This window comes from Chiloscyllium punctatum, chromosome 19, assembly GCF_047496795.1.
Source record: "Chiloscyllium punctatum isolate Juve2018m chromosome 19, sChiPun1.3, whole genome shotgun sequence".
In the NCBI taxonomy this organism is placed as follows: domain Eukaryota; kingdom Metazoa; phylum Chordata; class Chondrichthyes; order Orectolobiformes; family Hemiscylliidae; genus Chiloscyllium; species Chiloscyllium punctatum.
Window position 1 is genome coordinate 75,230,856 of NC_092757.1, and position 19,892 is coordinate 75,250,747.

Here is a 19,892-nt window from a genome sequence, read left to right on the forward strand (position 1 = left end):
AACAGTCTATTGCCATTCCTCTGGTGAGGTTATAAACACTTGATAAAAATAGCCTTGAATTGGTTCACATGTACTCTCTTCCATCGAAATCATTGGGGGAAAAAAGAGTTAAAGGGGGTTGCTTCTAAGGACCAAAGACCCCTTGGAAAGAGACCAAACCATTTGAACCTTTGTTTCCAAAACCCTGTTGCCAAGAACTGATATTTTCCAACTAGCAAGGGGATTATGTTGCAGCTTTTAAATTATACATACAATCGTTCTCTTTGGAGAAGGCATGTTGCCATTCGATAAAAGTGTCCTTGAAGAGGCAAGGAAGAAAAAAAATAAAGTGTCAGGTAATCCAAGATGTAGCAAAACAAAGCTCAGCAAAAATGCACAAAAAGGCACTAAAAGATGTCACTTCTGGGAAGGTTAATTCTGAAAACTGCTATTAGCTAAATAAATTGTATCTTCAGCAACAAATCTGCGTATTTATCAAAATTCTCCATCTACCATGTATTCCATTGCTGTGACAAAGAGGAAGCTGAATTGTTCAAATGCTCTCCAGGCAAATTATATCTTGCTATATGGAAGGGAAAATTGCCATTCTCCAATACACAAAAATGTGAAACTACTCACGCATACAGCCAGCTGGTAAAAGGCTTTCACAGCAAATACACATGACCCTTGTTAACAGTCTAATGGTTTTGCAATTTAATTGATAAGGAATAGCAGACAGAAAATTGCTTTTAATCTTTTACACCAAGTAGTATTACTGTGTTGCCTAACATCAAATAAATGTTGAAATACAGTACTTTTAATTAGTGACACTTGAGATACACAGTAGCCGATAAAAAGTGTAGAATCCCATCATGGCTCTGTCAGAAGAATTCATAAATCTGACTCATCAAAAGAAATGTATCTTAACATGACCTACTTAGAAGCCTTTCTCCAACTGTATTAAAAATAAGCTAGAGGCCAAGATTGCATGTCTGGAATATTTTGAACTTTACAGAAGCAATTGAAAGAGAATTTTACATTATAAAAACTACCAGTCATTTTGGAATTGCACCAATTAGCATAAAATGAATGTTTGAAAAGTACCTTAGAAACAACAGAAAATAGTCTGCGATGCTCTACAAAAAGGACATCATTCATGCATCTTTCTAAATGTTTGATAGATACAGCATGACGCAGAAAGAAATTAAAAATTGAAATAAGTTTTTCTGTGCCTCTGTAAAAAAAAAAGAGAGGAAGGCAAGGATTGCACAGAGAGTCCATGACGCTATTTCATCAATCACATAAAGGCAAGATGCTGCAGTTATTAGAAATTGGACACAAACACAGAAAATGCTCAAAAAAATTCAGCAGGTTATACAACAACTGCGGAGAGACAGTGTTAACATTTTGAGCCCAGTGTGACTCTGCATCAGAACTGGGGATATAGACAGGTAAAGTGAAGGGACAAAGTCTTGGCAGGTGGACCAGAATGTAAGAAAATGGCAAAGAGATTAGAAAAGCTGAATATTATTTAAATAAAGAAATATTGCAGAAAGCTGCAGCACAGAGGGACTTGGACGTCCTCGTGTATGAATCACAAAAAATCTGCATCCGCATTCAGTGGGTAACAGGAAAAGCAAATGGAATGTTGGCTTTTATTTCAGAGGGAATAGAGTATTTTAAGATGATTGAGTGCCACATGTATATTAAAATACAGTGAAGAGGGTTTTGTCATGTGTTATACACAATGCTCTGACACCATCTTGAAAACATTGAATATAATACAAGAATTTACTATGACAGCGTTCGTATTTCTCTTTTCTTGCTTCTCCCTTACTGCGCTCCAGTCGCTGCTTGGCACCAGCCGTGGTCTCTGAAATGCCTCCCGCGAGTGGTCTCTAACAGGCCTCCACACAATCACAACTGCCATGTATGAGCTGGAGCCATGGGTCTGTAGATACATGGGTTCCGTACCTCCTGTCATCAGTCATCAGGGTCCTCCATCGTACTATTTGCCAACACTTCCACTCCTTCAGGTGCCCAGACCTAGCCACAGACCCTGGAGCCTCAGCTCTGCCTGTGAGTCCGAGCCTGGGGTTTCAGCCTGGGACCTGCTCCTCACTTGCTGGGAGACCCCATTGCTGGCACTGCCATTACAGCTGGAGGCCTCCTTCTTCAACCGCTTTGAAAGAATAGAGTCAAAATAACTAACATCATCAGGGGCCACGGTGTCCAAGTTAGCCACAGAAGATCATTTTAATATTTGGTGACTATTAATTGGGCAACATCCAACTGGACCTTTCTCTTACTGCCAATTTCTCTTCTCCATTGAAGTTAATAAAACAAAACAGGCAACTAATCATATATCACCCAAAAGGGTTTAAAAAAGACACACTGAACCCTTACTCACTCACTTCTCAAATACTCTATTTGGGCACAGCACTGAGGTTTATTTGTTCATCTATCAGCATTGAGCAGTCATTGGCTTGTGACACTTTTCCAATGAGGATGTTACAAGGAATGGAGAGCTTGAGTCATAAAAGAAGAGGCTCATTAGAATGGGACTTTTACCATTAGAGCATAGGAGGTTAAGGGATGACGGCATAGAGGTTTATAAAATCATGAGGGGTATAGATAAGGTGAATGGCAGGTGTCTTTTCCCTGGGGTAAGTGACTTCAAGACTAGGGGGTACACAGAGGATGGTTCATGTGTGGAATGAACTTCCAGAAGAAGTAGTGGATGCAGGTACAGTTTGAACATTTAAAAAGACATTTGGATAAGTACATGAATAAGAAATGTTTGGAGGGACATGGACCAAGCACAGGGATGAGGGACTAGTTTAGTTTGGGAATAGGGTAGGCACAGACTGGTTGGACTGAAAAAGATTTGTTTCCCTGCTCTATGACTCTATATCTATGACCATAAGTCCAAGGCAAGTTCAAGGAATTTTTGGTTCAGTGTTTTACAGTTTCCAGACTGAGTGACAAGTTCAGCCATGTCATAGCAGGATCACTGCTTCCATTTTTGTCTTTGTTTTGGACATTAGTGGATGGTGATTCAGCATTGTAAACTTGTACTTCCTCTGGACAGTTTGCTTTAAACACTTGTCCCATTTATTTCTCTTTTGGTGGTGCACCATCATCCCTTCCATATTAACACAGATCTTCCAATTTGTTCTTCTCTCCCTTCAACACCACCCCATCGCAGCTACCTTGTTTATGAACCATACATCTCTAAACACTCCTAGTTCTGATGAAGAGAAATGTGTTCTGCAATGTTTGGTAGCAGGGCAGGGCATTCACCTGTCATGTGGGAACCCTGAATTGATGTTAATACTCCTAAACAGTAGATAAAGTTAGTTCAAGTGTCACAATCAGTGTTTAAGAAAAAAATACCCACTCTTTAAAAAAAAGCTTAAATGGTCAGTGACAGTTAAAAAAAAAGAACCGCATGCTGGATTATTTTGATAAATAATCAATCAATGTAGTCTTGTTTAAAAAAAAACACGACCATCTGATTGTGCAGTTTCAAGAGAAGGTTTTGTTAACATTTCCCTGGAGGCAATTATTCTGTTGTAACGAATGCCTGGCTGAGTTTCAAACCATAAGGCTCTGAGCTCATGGTTTTATTTACAGTTTAATGAACATGCTAAAGAATTAGCTGTCTTTGCTGTGGGGTAAGAATAGAAGTTTATTTTGAAGAGGGATAAATCAGAAGCAAATTTTAAAGCTTAGAATGAACTTCCTGAACTCAGTTTTTCACTATCAAATGCATGAGTGCAACAATATATTAGGATCGTTAGAAATGTTTTTCTATTTCCACATGGCTCGTAAGGTCACTACTTGGTGAGTGATTAAGGAGACAACACGGAGAAGGTTATATAGGGACCAAATGATATGGCTGAAGAGCCGAGAGGGGGCCTAATGAAATCTAAACCAATTGATGAAATCCCAGTGAATCAAGACAGGCATTCTAACCAGCCATTTCACCGATTCATGTGGCTACTCAGAATCGGCTTCCTTGATTGGTGTGTGGGATGTCCCACATTGGAGTTTTATGGGCCCATTTATACCCGAAACTGATAGATCTGTGGCACATTTCCTGCATGTGCAACTTTTAATCCAGATTCCCCAGTGTCCTTGTTACTTTGTTTTTGTTTTAAGGCATTTATGTTGATTTGTGTTGTTATGAAAAGATATAAATACAAAGTGAAATGTTATAACTTTATTATTAGGGAAAGAAATCAAGCAATAAATGCAAAATCTTGGAATAAATTTCTGCAAATATGCTAACTATCAAATAATTAGCAGGGGCATCTTAACTGCTTAATCATGGGATAAATATTGCACAAGGGAATTTTTCTTTTTTAATTAACTGGTATTGTAATTTATAGGGATTGCTTTAGCTTTGATAGTTGGACAGCTGCTTTGCAATGCATATTGATGCCAACAGCATGGGTTCAAATCCCACACCAGCTGAGGTCACCATGAAGGACCCTCCTTTTCAAACTCTTCCCTCACGTGAGGCATGATCACCCTTAGGTTAAACCACCATCAGTCATCTCTGTCTCCAATGAAAGAGCAGTCTTATGGTCTCTAAGATTATGGTGACTTCACCTTTATTGTAATTTATAGAAAGTACAAACGTACAGCACCTCTAATAAAGTCAGTAACACACCGTATCATGACAAGGCCAAAGGATTTATTTTTAAAAACAACTTCCATAAGTTCTGGATGCATTACAGTGCAGTAATGCACATTTTCAAAAATGTTTCAACAACTGCTGCAGACATCTACCTTTTAGTATGTGGAATGATGGATCTCCAAAGCAGATTAAAATGCTATTTGCATAATGAAGACATAAAACTGAAAATATTTTAGTAATAGTCTTAGTTAAAAGAATATTAGAGAAATCTGAAGTACAAAATAGATTTGCCACACTGGTGCCGTATGAAATATTGTGAAAATTGCATGTAATGGACACCATATAGAAGAAAACTTTACAATGAAAGTGACTCATTAAACCAGACCTGAAACAACAGAAGGCAGATGAGATTTGCAAAACAAGGGGAGAAGGTTCTTTACACCAGCATAATATCAATCACTTTTCAGAAAACGTGCTTTTGAATGCATTAAATATATGATCTTTGAATAGAAATTTGAAAGCAAGAAGAACATTCCATTCAAAAAGTATTCAATTAAGCTACATTAACGCCCCAACAATTACTGGGTTAAAATTATTATCTGTCCTTTGATTAACAGTTATTACACAATTAATTTGCTGCCCAGTTTTAAACTACATAAGTCGACTCATGAATATTGTATTTTTTAGCATGTACTGGTCAAATATTGGACACAAACACACACACACTACTTTGCCGCTCATATTATTCAGCCCATTATCTGCTGCGCTAGTGAACTGCAAATGAAGAGAACTTACTGCACCATTTTAGATGAACTACCTTCTAGATAAAATGTGGCATTACAAATGAAAAAGATAGGCATAGGCTTTGCTGCTACTTACAAAGCTTAATAGTAATGGATTTGCTATTTTTCTCTTTAGGAGAAAGTGAGGACTGCAGATGCTGGAGATCAGAGCTGAAAATGTGTTGCTAGAAAAGCGCAGCAGGTCAGGCAGCATCCAAGGAGCAGGAGAATCGACGTTTCGGGCATGAGCCCTTCTTCAGGGATTCCTGAAGAAGGGCTCATGCCCAAAAAGTCGATTCTCCTGCTCCTTGGATGCTGCCTGACCTGCTGCGCTTTTCCAGCAACACATTTTCAGCTATTTTTCTCTTTAGTCCAGCAAGCAGCTACAAACCTGGATGGAACTTTAGTTTGCAAATTATCAGAATAGAAAAGCAAAATAAACAACGCATTATCAACCACACATTAGTCTTTACAGATCAGGCAAAGGACAACAACTGCTTACAAACTGTAGTGTTACATATTTTACCAGCATAAATTGTATTTGATCATCAAAACTCAAAAGCATTTAGCGAGAATAAACAGGACAGGTAATTAAGAACCATTTGCTTTCCCACTGATTGAAAAGAATTTCGACTCCCCCAACTCCTACAGAATAGTTATACTCCTGTATTAACAAGATGGCAGCATTCACGGCTTGTAGAGTTCTCAACTGAACATGACCAATATTACTTCTTTAACTAGATATCAAGAGCAAAGCTTTAGAAATATGATAGAGAATCTTTTTCATCTCCATCTGCTCAGCCTTCCACCTTCCCAGAAAAGCAGCTTTTACATTCAAAAACTGAATCTGGCTGGAGCCAAAGAAAATGCACAAAAGATAGAGTGTGTAATTCTCCAGAGACCCTCTCAAGCAACTAACACAGAGCTTTAATTGGGCAACATCCAACTGGCCATTTATTATACAAATGTCAGTCTCTTCTTTCTATTGAAGTTAATGATGCAAACAACAGAACAGACAACCAAACTTATATCACCTAAAAAAAAACCTCATCAACTCTCTGGTCCCATACAACTAATTCATAGAATTTGTATTTATATAAATCCATCCATACCCAACACCTTGGGAAACTTTGCATGATTAATTACCTTTTGAACTGGCATCAACAGGCATTGTTATAAATTGAGCAGATTTGCCAAAATACACCCAGGTAAACTTCTGCTCTATTACATTTCCTCAGTATTTTTCAAAACAGACACTATTTCTTACCCTATTACTGTTGTGAAAAATAACTTCCTATACCATTCTAGAGCTGCAAAAGTTATTCATCCCTCAAAGAATGTCTAAAATTGGTTTTGACACTCATTCCACTGACCAGATAAATTCTCAATAAGAAAGGTCCAATCAGTTGAAAATGTCTGCATTGCTACAGACACCCTCCCCTCCTTCCCTGAACACATTCTTTCTTGAGACAATGCACTTTGTCTTCAGACCAATGACAGGCCAGTCTGTTGGCTACAAGATAAAGAAAGTATGCATTTTCTTTCAGAGTTTACTTAAATTACAGAAGCTAGAGTCAGCAACGATAAAGTTTTGAAATCAGAAACTTGAGATTAATGAGACAACAGACATAGACCATGAATAATGCAGCCAGCATAAACCAAGTTATCTACCACCGACCTTGAATAAAGCTGCCCAAAGATCTCGTGATCTCTGTGGTTTGGTTTTCCTTTTTCCTAACAGTGGTTTAAAGCATACTGCTAAGTAAAAAGTGTTAATCTAGACCCCAGTCACAATGACAGAAACCAAACATCTTTCTTTGCATAGATTTATTATAATAGATTCAATCTCAGACCTCCTTCCATACACAGCCTCTTGTGTCCCCCTTGTATCTATACAGTTAATTAATCAATTAACCCCAATGACCTGCTTAACTACATGCTATTTAGACAAAGGAATCTCTTATGTTGCAGCAACAGTTTTGTCAGCAAGCAGTCAATCACAATGAAGCATTCACACACAGCAAGTGGTTTTTTTTACATTTTGACGATTAATAGTTTAAGATAGAAACAAAAGAAAGAAATTTGACATTCAAATAAGATTAGGTTGTCAAGGCCAGTGCAATTATTGAGCAGCAATTACAAAGTTACAATGTTGTTTAAAATCACAGTTTCATCTCATTAAATGAAGCAATTTATTCAAGGGTTTTTACAGTGAAGCTAAGCATACAGTGGAGTCTCTCAAATTCCACTGATTTTCATCAATTGTGGGGAAACTCAAAACTCTCCGTAGAAGCACAGAATCATGAACACTAACATCTGGAATCCTGCATTATTCTGTGCATACACATAATTCAGAATTTTGCTGAGAATTTCAATGAAGTGACGATGGCAAATACTAATGCTTCTACTACCAATATGTTCAAAAATCCCAGATCATATTAATTTTCAGAAATGCACAGACTGCAATGTCTACGCTGCTGTTTTACACCAAATTACTGGTTTTGTAATACAAACTTCTTGGGAAAGACGATGACTTTGTTCTACTTTGCTATAATAATAATTCTGAGATGCAGGTAATGTTCTGGGGAACCAGACTCAAATTTCGCCATGACGGATGGTGGAAACTGAGATGAATAAAAGTCTGGAACAAAATCTAGGAACTATCATTGGAAACATCTGCCTGATTTGCTAATGTCCTTTTTGAAGGAAATTACTGTCTTTGTCTAATCTGGCCTCTACGTGACTCAAAATTCACAGTGACTCTTAATTGGCCCTTGGCCATTTAGATATACAAAATAAATGCTGACCTAGCCAGCAGTGCCCACACACAGAATCATAGTCATAGAGGTTTACAGCATGGAAACAGGCATTTTGCCCAAACTTGTCCATGCCACCCAGTTTTCCAATTAATCTAGTCCCTTTTGCCTGCATTTGGTCCATATCCCTCAACCTACCTGACGAAATGACAAAATTGTACTAGTCTCCATCACTACCTCTGGCAGCCATTCCAGACACTCACCACTATGTGAATGAAAAGATTGCCCATCCAGAACCTTTTGTATCTCTCCCCACTCACCTTCAATCTCTGCCCTCTAGTTTTAGACTCCCAAACCATGGGGAAAAGCTGTTTGCTCTCTACCTTAACATATGCTCTTCATGATTTTATGGACCTCTAGAAGGTCACCGCTCAATCTCCCACACTCCAGGGTAAAAAGTCCCAGCCTATCCAATCTCTCCTTATAACTTAAACCTTCCATTCCAGGTAGCAAATCTCTTCTGTGCTCTTTCTGCCCTGTGAATGAATTATTTAAAAAAGCAAAAACGTGAAAATACAGTTTTTCTAAAAACTTACATGACCAAATGTTCATAGGCTAACTTGATTTCGAAACAATGAAAGTTTTCATCTGCAGCTGAACCAGTAAGCTCAAAATAAAAAAGACTTATAAGGTTTTTACCTCAGGAGTGCAACTAGTGCTGCAAAAGGAAATACTAAAACCTGCTGTAGTACTCATGTACAGCATTAAAAATCATATCCACCTAAGCAAGAATTCAATCAGCAATAGCTCTTAAAACAAATAGTGCCTTGTGATTTTTCTTGATTAGAAGGCAAATATTCTTGAAGTATTTGGAGAAGAAATAAATTACATCAATTAAAGAACATCTTTACATTTAAAAATAACAAAATCACAGGAATGTTATAAACTAAACTTTACACCAAACAACACAATGAAATGTCAGGGGAGATAACCAAATGTTTGATCAAAGAGGTAGATCTTATAAGTCTAAAGGTTTATTTGGAAGCACTAGCTTTCAGAGTGCTGCTCCTTCATCAGGTGGTTGTGGAGTATAAGATCATATGTCACAGCATAGGACACACTTATGTCCTACAATCTTATACTCCACAACCACCTGATGAAGGAGCAGCACTCCGAAAGCTAGTGCTTCCAAATAAACCTGTTGGACTATAACCTGGTGTTGTGTGATTTTTAACTTTGTACATCTCAGTCAAACACCAGTACCTACAAATCAGTCTTCGAAGGAGTGTCTTAAAAGGAGAACACAAGAGGTAGAGAGTTTCAAAATGATAATTTCAAAGCGGAGAGCCAAGACAGCAGAAATTACGACCATCAACGGGGGTACAAACTGAAATCAGGAATTAAGCTCACTGTTTGAGCACTGGCTCAGCACTCATATGTCCATGTGATGAGGGTATTGGATTCAAGTCATATGCTAAATCCTGAGTGCAAAAATCAATTATTTATTTTTTTAAAAATCAACCTGTTAAACATGTTACAATATATAAAAACCGTAAAAAGTGCAAATCAGTTGCAAAAACAGAAATTGCTGGGAAAGCTCAGCAGGTCTGGCAGCATCTGTGGAGAGAAATCAGAGTTAACGTTTTGGGTTCTGAGCAAGTGTCACTGGATCTGAAACATTAACTCTGATTTCGCTCCACAGATGCTGCCAGATCTGTTGAGCTTTTCCAGCACTTTCTGTTTTTGTTATATGTCTTGGAGTAAATAGGAATTGAACCTCACCTTCTGGTCCAAAGATACTACCATTGATACTATCACGCACTACAAGAACCCTTAAAACGGAGCTCTTTTTTCATGGAACACCTAAAAAAAAATCATCTGTTTCACAAATTAAATCATTTACTGTGACTACCGTTAGGGGCTGTCTACAACAACCAAAAACTAGAGAGGATAGAAATAGAGTGAGGGGACTTTTGTTTTTTTGCAATGAACATATGCCTGAACTGCTGTGCTCTTCCAGCACCACTAATCCAGTATTTGATTTTCAGCATCTGCAGTCATTGTTTTTACCTTATATCCATCACAACTCTAATGACCACACACTCCAAAATGAGATGCTAACAGGAGTGATCATACGTGATCTGCTGGCAGAGTTCATGATGGTTAACAGGTGGAGGAGGAAATTAGATGGGATGGAAAGAGGTAAGATTGGATCCAAACAAGCACATTGATCATCCTGTGCAATGAGAAACTAAAACAGGGCAGCTGGAGTTGCAATTTCTAAAGAAGGGAGCATCAATGGGCCCTTCAGAAGATGCTAAGAGATGCAGAGGGCTTGGCTCTCTCATGGATGACACTATGATGATGACAGAGTGTAAGACGAACAAGAAGTACAGCAATATCGGTTAGGCAGCCAAGAAATTAAAGGAACCATAAAGGGGAGTCCCAAAGGGTTAAGAAGTGAAAAATCTATTCAAACGTGAAAAAGAAGGGGAAATAGAAATGATCAACTCTCTCCTACAAAGTAAAATTATGGGCATTCAGATGACAGGTTCCAAAAGGTAGTGAGAGGAGATTAATATCTGGGTGAAAGTGGTACACTAAGTGTTTAGAGCTTTTATATTTAAATAAAAGCTCCCATAAATCTAAAGTGACTGAAAATAATGTGAAACTGTTGGTGGTCAGCTTAAAAAGTGCCTGTATATTGATATATTTTTCACAGTATATCCCTCCCTCAAAAGCAACTGATCATTGTCGACAACAATATGAAAGTAAGGTGTGCTGTTATGAGTTAATGAAAAAATAAACTTAAATGGCCATTACCAAACCAGCTGTGATTTGAAAAAGGTACAATCATAATGAAACTTTGTTACAATAGCAAGGTTAAAATGGTCAATTAAAGCAGATCAGGGCACTATAAATTCAGCTTGAGGCAAGAGAGAGGTGGAGGGTAGAAGAGGGAGATATTGGAAGAACCCGAGGCTTTGAAGAAAACAGAAATAGAAGCGATATTGTGCCAGGTGTAGCTCAGTTGATGGCATTCTTGCCTCTCTATTAAGGTTCCACATTTAAATCCCCACTCAAGTTTTGGGTAAACACCAAGGCTAACAATGAAGTACAATATGGAGGGAGTAATGCACAATAGAACTCATGACACCATTTTTAAAAAAAGAAAAGCAGGGGAGTTATCCTCAATGTCCTGGCCAATCTCTCAATTAACATCATGAGAAAAAAAAACTTTAGTTGGTCACTACTGTTGTTTGTGTTGAATGCAAATTAATTGCTGGGTTCTGATAGTTCAACGAGGTTTATTCCTGATGAAGGGCTTTTGCCCAAAACGACGATTTCACTCCTCCTTGGATGCTGCCTGAACTGCTGTGCTCTTCCAGCACCACTAATCCAGAATCTGATATTTTAATGCTGAATACACACCAAGAAATACTCAATTGGCTGTAAAGCATTTCAAGACATCCAATGATCATGAGAAGTACCACATAAACACAAATCTTGCACTACGTTTCTCTCCCTTCAAGGTCAAGGATATAAAAAAGGAACATTGCAAGCTTTCAGTGTATGAGCCCAGGTCCAATTTTTCAAAACTTGAAAAGGATCAGATTCTTAATTATGTATTTTGACCTGGGGAAAAGGCATCCTTTGCTCACTTGCATTTGCATTTTTAAAAAAACTCCTACTCAATAAAATTATAAAGACTCTGATGACAAATTCTGCAAGGCAGCATGAAGAGATTAATACCTTTGCAATACCTTAGTAAGGGCAGGCGATGGCCTAGTGGTGTTATCGCTAAACATCTTAATGATGACCATGAATCCATTGTTGAGGGAAAACCCATCTGGTTCACTAATGTTCTTTAGGAAACTGCCATCCTTACCTGGTCTAGCCTACATGTGACTTCCCACCAGCAGTGTGGTTGACTCTTAACTGCCCTCAATTGCCTGAAAATTCAATCACCTCAGCATTCAATCCCTCTGGGCAAATAATGTTGCCAAGCTAGCAATGCCCTCATCCCATGAATGAATTTTAAAAAAGGCAACAAGTTGCTTATGATTATTTTGAGGTTTTCTTTTTTTTAAAGATACCATACATCTAAAACATCTCTTAAGAATGTGAAATTGTCTGTGGTCATACAGAAAAATATGCCTTTTAAATTTATCTATTCTTTTAAAACAAAACCATCTTATATCCTCACACGAAAGGGAAAGGATCATTGTAGACAACAGATGCCAATTGTTTGACAATGACAACTTTTGGCATCTATAAAAGGGAGTTTATAGGGTCCTTTCATGCAGCTATATATCCCCTTGATTGGGTAGCACTAACACAAATGATTTATAATAGATTCAATATAGCCTGCAACAAACACAATTCGAAGAATCAGCCAGCTTTGCTCTTTGGTAATAGGTTCTTCTAAAACATGGCTGCTGAAAATTTTGAAAATCAATATACCATGTCAAAAGAGTTACAAAAGGCTTGTAACAGATTTACTAAGCAAGCCACATGGTGCAATCTACACTGCAAGCTCCAATATAAAAATTTGCAAGAGAATGCTTTTAGACAAGCAGACAATTTATTACATTTGCTTGTCAGACACAAATGTAAATGTGCGTACACATGGGAGCACTTGTATTCATGTAGCCAAAATCAATCCTGATAAATAATGATTGACAACCTCTTTAATCTTGCTCACTTGCCCTCCGTGTTTAATTTTACTCCCCAGAGTAACTGCCTGAACCCATTTCATATACTCTTCAAAAGACAACACATTGATATTGATGGCACATTGGGACAGATGAATAAGTCATATTATATGCACGAGTTCATGTTTCCTCCAAGGTATACAAATGAGAAAGTGATGCAACTAATTTTAAAAGTATTAATTAATATTAGTGGAGCATGGAATAAATGTAAGCCAACCAATAGGTAAATGCAGGTCAGAGATTTACTGCCCACTGCTGGAGAATGCCACCTCAGTGTTCTAAATCTGGCATGTCAATCAAGCAATAAATTATTATTTCTTTACTTCAGAATTATTCGATTGATGAAAGTGATCTATAACAATATTCATATTAATCATCATATTTCTGCTGCAATCACATGGAATGTCTCTGCCTTTAAACTAAATTAAAAGGGACATATATCTTTTCATATTAAAAAAGACTCAAGCTACAGAGGACACAGAAGTAGGTTACCACACTGTAGAGAGCATCATTGTATACAGAATAACAAAATTATTGAAGGAACTTCAAGGTTGTAACATAATTAAAGAGATCTGATTACATTATAAAACTCCGACAGCACAGGTTATGTGGTTTATGAATGTATTGAAATCTCAAAATTGAATTAGAGTCTTTAACACTCTCTCTTTATTCCTCATTCTGTACTACATTATTTAAAGCATATGCAATTTGCCTTTTTGTAATCAGTTAAATGAAATCATTAAAATGCGACTGTAGTAAAACCTTACCTGACAATGAGAATTACACAAAATGCCACAGTCTTTAGCAGCCTCTACAAGGGAAATTTCACTTTAATACAGACTGGATGGATATCAGTTACACTGGAAAGATTTGGGAGGCCATGGGTCCAAATCATTCCGACAGGTAAGTGGACAATTTAAGCTATCCTTAGAATATTTCAGCAGCTTTAGAAACTCAAGACCAAAGTATTCCTGAGATAGCAGGCAGGCATAAAATCTCAGAAATTGAATTTTGTTTATCCAGCACGTTAACTTGCATCATTTCATTCCTGTTTTATGAGATTTTTGGCAAAGTGGGATAAGTCCATTACTTAACAACTCAATTAGGTACTAACATCTAGCTATTCATTGACAAGATTAGTTCAACTGAGGATGCTTCATTAATTCAAGGCATAAGGATGAATTGGGGAGAATTGTAGGGCTGGTGCTGGCACTGAAATTCAGATAAATGGCTCGGTCTTCATATCCTGTGGAACTGAGCCATAGTCTCCCCTTGTGGCTCGCATATTCATCAATATTTCCCATCAGAAGGCAGATTAGACACTGATAATGATTTCAAAATATCTCTACTTGAATTATTATTAGAACTCTGCATTAACTTTTCATTAATTTTAGGATTTTTTTAAAGTCCCTGCTGGTGCCCAATAGAGCGATTGTGTTTCAAAAGCAGGATTGGACCAACAGGAGAAGTTACTCTTAAATTTAACTGGCAGTTGGATATGAACAAGAATGCCCAGTCATGTATCAGCTGAACAATGAGTGTTCAGCTTTGCCATTCCAATTAAATAGTGCAAATGATGCACTACAACTTGGTGTTATCACTCTCTGATGAAAACAGCATTCTCTCCCTACATCCAAAGTGCTAGATGGTTTCTTTCAGATTAGATTAGATTACTTACAGTGTAGTAACAAGCCCTTCGGCCCAAGAGGTCCACACCGAGCAACCCACCCAGACCCATTCCCCTACATTTACCCCTTCACTGTGCCACCGTGCCGCCCACAATACCATACTTACAGAAGATGTTACAGCAGCAGTAGACTCTTTTGCACACTGGTACAAGAAAATAGATTTAGCAACTTATAAGTTTTTTATGAACAAACCAACAAATCTGATAAATATATTCAAAATCTCCACACACTCTCCATCCCTGTCATTTCTTTAAGCAAAAATGTAAAAGAGATTGAAAAGTCAAAGTTTGAAGTTGACTGTGAAGTTTCTTTAAACCATTCCTTGGACACTACTAGAGCAATATCGTGTAAATCAGCAAGCTGAGTATTTCAGATTATTACTGGTGGCAGGAGAGCTGTGATCAGTTCTCTTGGAGATCATTCTATTTGAACTCATTATCCCAGACAATTTACAGGATTCTAAAACCAGGGTTATAAAAGTAAGAATGAAATTAGACATACAAACTATGTTTTAATGCCATATTTTATTTACATCTTATTGATTAAGAAATAAAAGTATATATTGCTCAAACTTAATAAGGTTAAGTCTTGTGGTATGAGTAGTCTGAAACAGAATAGGCCGCATTCTCATAGTCAGAAGATGGCTTTTATTATTAGCACTGCATGGTGTCCAGTTACCAATGAAACGAGTGTTAGAGCTTTTGCGCATTACCTTTCTCAATGATCTAGGTGAGCATGTCTTGGACATGTCCACAGCCATCTGAATCATAAAATAAAACTTTATATGCACGGAACTTGGATGAAACAAAACAGATCAAAAATAGATTTAAATGAACAGATATACTATGTGAACTGGGAGGGCGATTAAAGAATCTACCCTTTATCTGGCAAATGTATTTTAAATAGACAGCTGTTATGTTGGACACATGGATAGCAGTAGTTCCAAGCATGTACACATTATGACAACTCTCACATTCTGGGATATAGCGATGGAAGGTGGAGTGGTTATTTATAGTTCATAAAACAGTAAAAGCTTCACTAGGAGAATGACAAATACACTAAATGAACATATAGGCTAATTAGATACAGTGGTAGGCTTAGCAAACAAGAACATTTTAGTGTTTCACACACTATTTGGTTAACCTCTTTAACATAGTGAAGGATATTTATTAGATATGGATAGGCAAATTGAGCAAATAAATTAGGGAGATTGGGAGACAAAGTGTTAACTTAGCATAGAAATTGTATGTTAGATATTGACCTAAAACAAGATACCGGCATGTGTATAAAGTGTAGATTCACGGCTAAAAATCAAAATGACGACGCAAGAGTCCTTAGATATGATCAATAATGCGACAAGCAGAAAATGAGTGAGTATTAGAAAGATGCAGGTCAAGCACTTGTCACCATGGTCCTCCCTTTTGTTTTCCTAAATTGGCCAAAGCTTTTTTTATTTTTATTTTTTGCCTCTTTCTGGGCTGTGAAAGTTAGTGGAATGAGATAGAGGTTGGAAAGAAGATCAGGCTGAATTTGAGCATTAATGGTGTTTGTCAGACATTTCCATTACACTATTAGTTTTCTCGGACCGAGTGGTCTTTGTCTAGCCTTCACTTCATAAAATGAAATCTCCTGCAAGACTTTTAAGTTGCAAAGGTTAGCTAGCTGGCAATAATTATGTAGTGAATGTAATTTATTTGCAACTTTAAACTTTATATTAATTATGAGTCTAATCAAAAAAATGCGCCAGGCATAATTTGGAAAATAAAACTTCTGTTTGGGCCAATGATCTTCACATCTAGAGGTTGCAAACATAATTGGACTCAGATTTATACTATTTTTATCTTAATGACCTCATTTTCAGAAAATCCAGTCAGTTTAGAACACTTCAGAAGCTAAATATTTTTACTGGATTCTTGGCAGTACCAATAGGAGCATTAGCTATTCTTAATGCTCAATTGTCCTTGGTCAGTGCAATAAATGCAATCGTACATCTCAAGCAATAGTGAAAGAAATTTTGAAAAGGTCAAATATTAGGGAAAATCTGAGCTGGGAAAATCTCATGTTCCTTAAGTAATTGGGCACAAATCCCAGAATCACAGTACAGAAGACGCCCTTTGGCCCATCAAGTCTGTACAACACTAGTCCCACGCTCCCCCAAGTGGCTGTGTGTTGAATGCCTCAACACTTCAAATGCTCATCCAAGTTTGTTTTAAAGGTCCTTCCTCAACCTCCCCCCCCCCCCGGAAGTGCATTCCTTTGTTACTTATTCTTTTATTTACACTCACAGATCTAAAGCCTAAAGCAGATCTTTTAGCATTCAGATGCACAACCTGTGAAACAGCCTCGTTTACACAACAGAGTTTATACTAGAAGGCAGTTTCAAAAACAAAGTAGAAAAAGCTACTAGCTGTGACAGTGATAAAATGCTGCCATTGCCAGCCAGCCTCCCACTCCATCCCATCCACCTCCACTGCAGTTTTATTGCGCTCCTCTTGTTCAGATGTTTCTCCTCGCCTACCTACAGTCAATTCACAATAAAAAAAAACTTAATTGAGCAACCGCCATTGCAATTGAACAAATGAATGAGAGCGTATTGAAACACTCTGGCTGGTTTTCAGAAAAAGTGCAGTTAGAAGGTTAAAATAAACTGGCTTAGTAGCTCAAATCACAAAAGATAAATACCATCTCAATGATTATTAGTGTTTATTCTTTTAATTAGACCACATGCACTGGTCAATTATAAAAAAAAGTGTGTATAACATTTAGGAAATGCGGTATAATTGCTCAAATAAAGTTATATAAGGGATAGGATTTATGGTTGAGAAATGTTTGGGCAGCACAAATGGGTTTCACAACCGTGCCTCTGGGATCTAGTCCGAATACAGACACAAAACACTTCCCGAAGATCCGCTAACAGCAATCAACATTTTTAGTTCCACTTGTTCAAGGACACAGGCTATTTGTAATACGATCCAAAAGCGACCTGAATGGAACATGACCTACAGTTAAATCGTTCGAACGGATTGTGATCAGGAAATGGAAATCAAGCCACGTAGTTTAATTGGGTGTCCAATCATGGTAACTTTACCTTTAGCAGTTTTGAGGACTTGACCTTCGCATCGTCCAGTTATTTGAGGGGGTTACAAATGATCAACGATAGCTATTTCGGAACGCCACCACTAGTGAATCACTTGTATTTAACCGGTAATTATGGAAAGCTGCCCCGCGCTTAAGATAACCGGGGGAATACTTAATCAGGTTCAGTTAAGGCAATAGTTCTGGTTCAGGAGTGACATTCAAACCAAAACCTCATCTACACAAACGTACCACGAGCACTTTAAAAACGACTGCTGCGGCTCACTTACTTTCCTAAATGTTGATTAGGCTCAGGGACTGTGTGTGAGCACGTGATATTTGGCCGGCCGACAAAGTCGCTGTGACAAGGTTTGAGTCGAACAGAGAGAATGAATGGATGAGCTGATTTACACAGAGGAGGGCGCACTACCAACCATGAAGTTAGAGCACAATCTGCCGACGATAGCGAACCACGTCGATTACAGGCACACTGGTGTCTGTATCTCAAAATACAACGCATGTTAAACTAACATCCATTATTTTATGAACATTGGTTTACTTGAAGGCGAGGGGGTACTGTCTGTCTGAGCTCCACTTTTACTTTTAGCGTCACGGCAAACTAAATTGTCTCGCATTACTTGATTTTTGTCGATGTTTCTCACGATTTTAAAGGGGTTACTGTGCATTTTTGGTGGTAACTACACAAAATTCCTCGTAGCTGGAAAAATAAAACTTGAACTCGGTACGAGTGTTAAATGTTGTACCGACCACAAATTATCAGTAATCCTGACAGTACGTGACAAGTGAAGATTAATTCACACACTAATTAACAATTCATCATTGGACCTATTGTCTGATGTCAGTTAGTTTAACCAAATTGATTCGGGATTAGTGGTGCTGGAAGAGCACAGCAGTTCAGGCAGCATGCTCCTCGGATACTGCCTGAACTGCTGTGCTCGTCCAGCACCACTAATCCCGAATCTGGTTTCCAGCATCTGCAGTCATTGTTTTTACTTAATCAGATTGATGAAAAAGGGATATAAACACTGGGTTTAGAAATGCTTGATTGGAAATTCTTCAGAACTTGTTAGTAGATTATTTGTCTCACTCGTTACATAAACAATTACGTACACCGTCAAGCATTTTAAAACAGACCGCGCGACAATTTAACAAAAGCTGAACAATTAAACCCAGAAAGAACACAGAGTTTACTGCACGCATTCATTGTTCAATTTTCAACACAATGTTAACGGTTAACCCTTCCACCGATGCTCCCTGCACAATATCAGCGCCTCCGGAGCTCACTAATTAACAACCAGTCATTCAGCAAATGATATCGCCACACGGACTTTTGACTGCGTTATACCGACATGTGCAACCAAAAATCAAATAACACACCAGCGTTTAAAGAGGGTCAGGGAGAAAATACTGCTGAACACGTGAATCCCATTGAGCCGAACGACCGAAGCCAGTCCGAACTGACTTTAAATACAATATTTTTTTTGCAGCCAACCCTACCGCCAAAGTCTTACCTTGACCGTAGACTGTCATCAGACAAGCCAGAAGTAAACATAGCGTGCTCATTTTTAACCGATACGGGGAGAAACCCTTCTTGTTCATTCCAGAGGTTGCCAGCTCACATCAACCAACTACTTTCCGAGTCAATTCAGAGGGAGAGGAGCCGCTGCTCTGTGTCTGACCTGCCGGAGCACGGGGTGGGGGCGGGGGGAGAGCTGGCCCCGAACCTGGAGGTTTGTAGTTGTGTGAGCGAGTGCAGCGATTCCCGGCTGCCGTCAGCACCACGGACAGCTCCTACCGCGGGAGCCGACCACGTGCAACGTGACGTTCTGCTGCCGCTGAAAGTAACCCGCTCGATCGCAGACTCAACTTAATACAGCACAGGGATCCATCCTGCCAGCCAGTCAATCCTCGCCTCTCCCGTCTTCTCATCTACAGTATATTTTTCAATACGTCTCTCTCTTTGTTGTCTGCATTTAACTTCATTTTCCAGAGTATGACACAGTCAGCAACTCAAATCATATTTGCAGCACCGAAACAGCCTATTCGGCCCATCCGATCTCAGTCAATATTTATACTCCTCCCACCCACCCTGACTTGATCTAACTTTCCACTCACAATCACAAAATACCGCGGATGCTGGAAATATTTTATTTAAGACGTAGGGAATACTGAGAAGATTCAGCAGGGCTGGCAGATGCTGCGCAGAGAGAGGGGGTTTGAAGTTAGATGAT

The 19,892-nt window shown here is 38.3% G+C and overlaps 1 protein-coding gene across 4 annotated transcripts in view; it reads right to left on the reverse strand.

The window, feature by feature from the left end:
* The window catches only part of sez6b (seizure related 6 homolog b), a 904,580-nt gene extending 885,056 nt beyond the window's left edge, over nt 1-19,524 (reverse strand). For 2 of the 4 annotated variants that reach the window (XM_072589689.1, XM_072589686.1), the window contains exon 1: nt 19,173-19,524. In XM_072589689.1, the coding sequence (XP_072445790.1) occupies nt 19,173-19,260 (88 nt within the window). In that variant the 5' untranslated portion in view covers nt 19,261-19,524. Of the gene's footprint in view, nt 1-17,930; nt 17,951-19,172 lie in introns of those variants that run through there. The other 2 variants (XM_072589687.1, XM_072589690.1) reach the window with 2 other exon arrangements.
* Nucleotides 19,525-19,892: the final 368 nt, after the last annotated feature.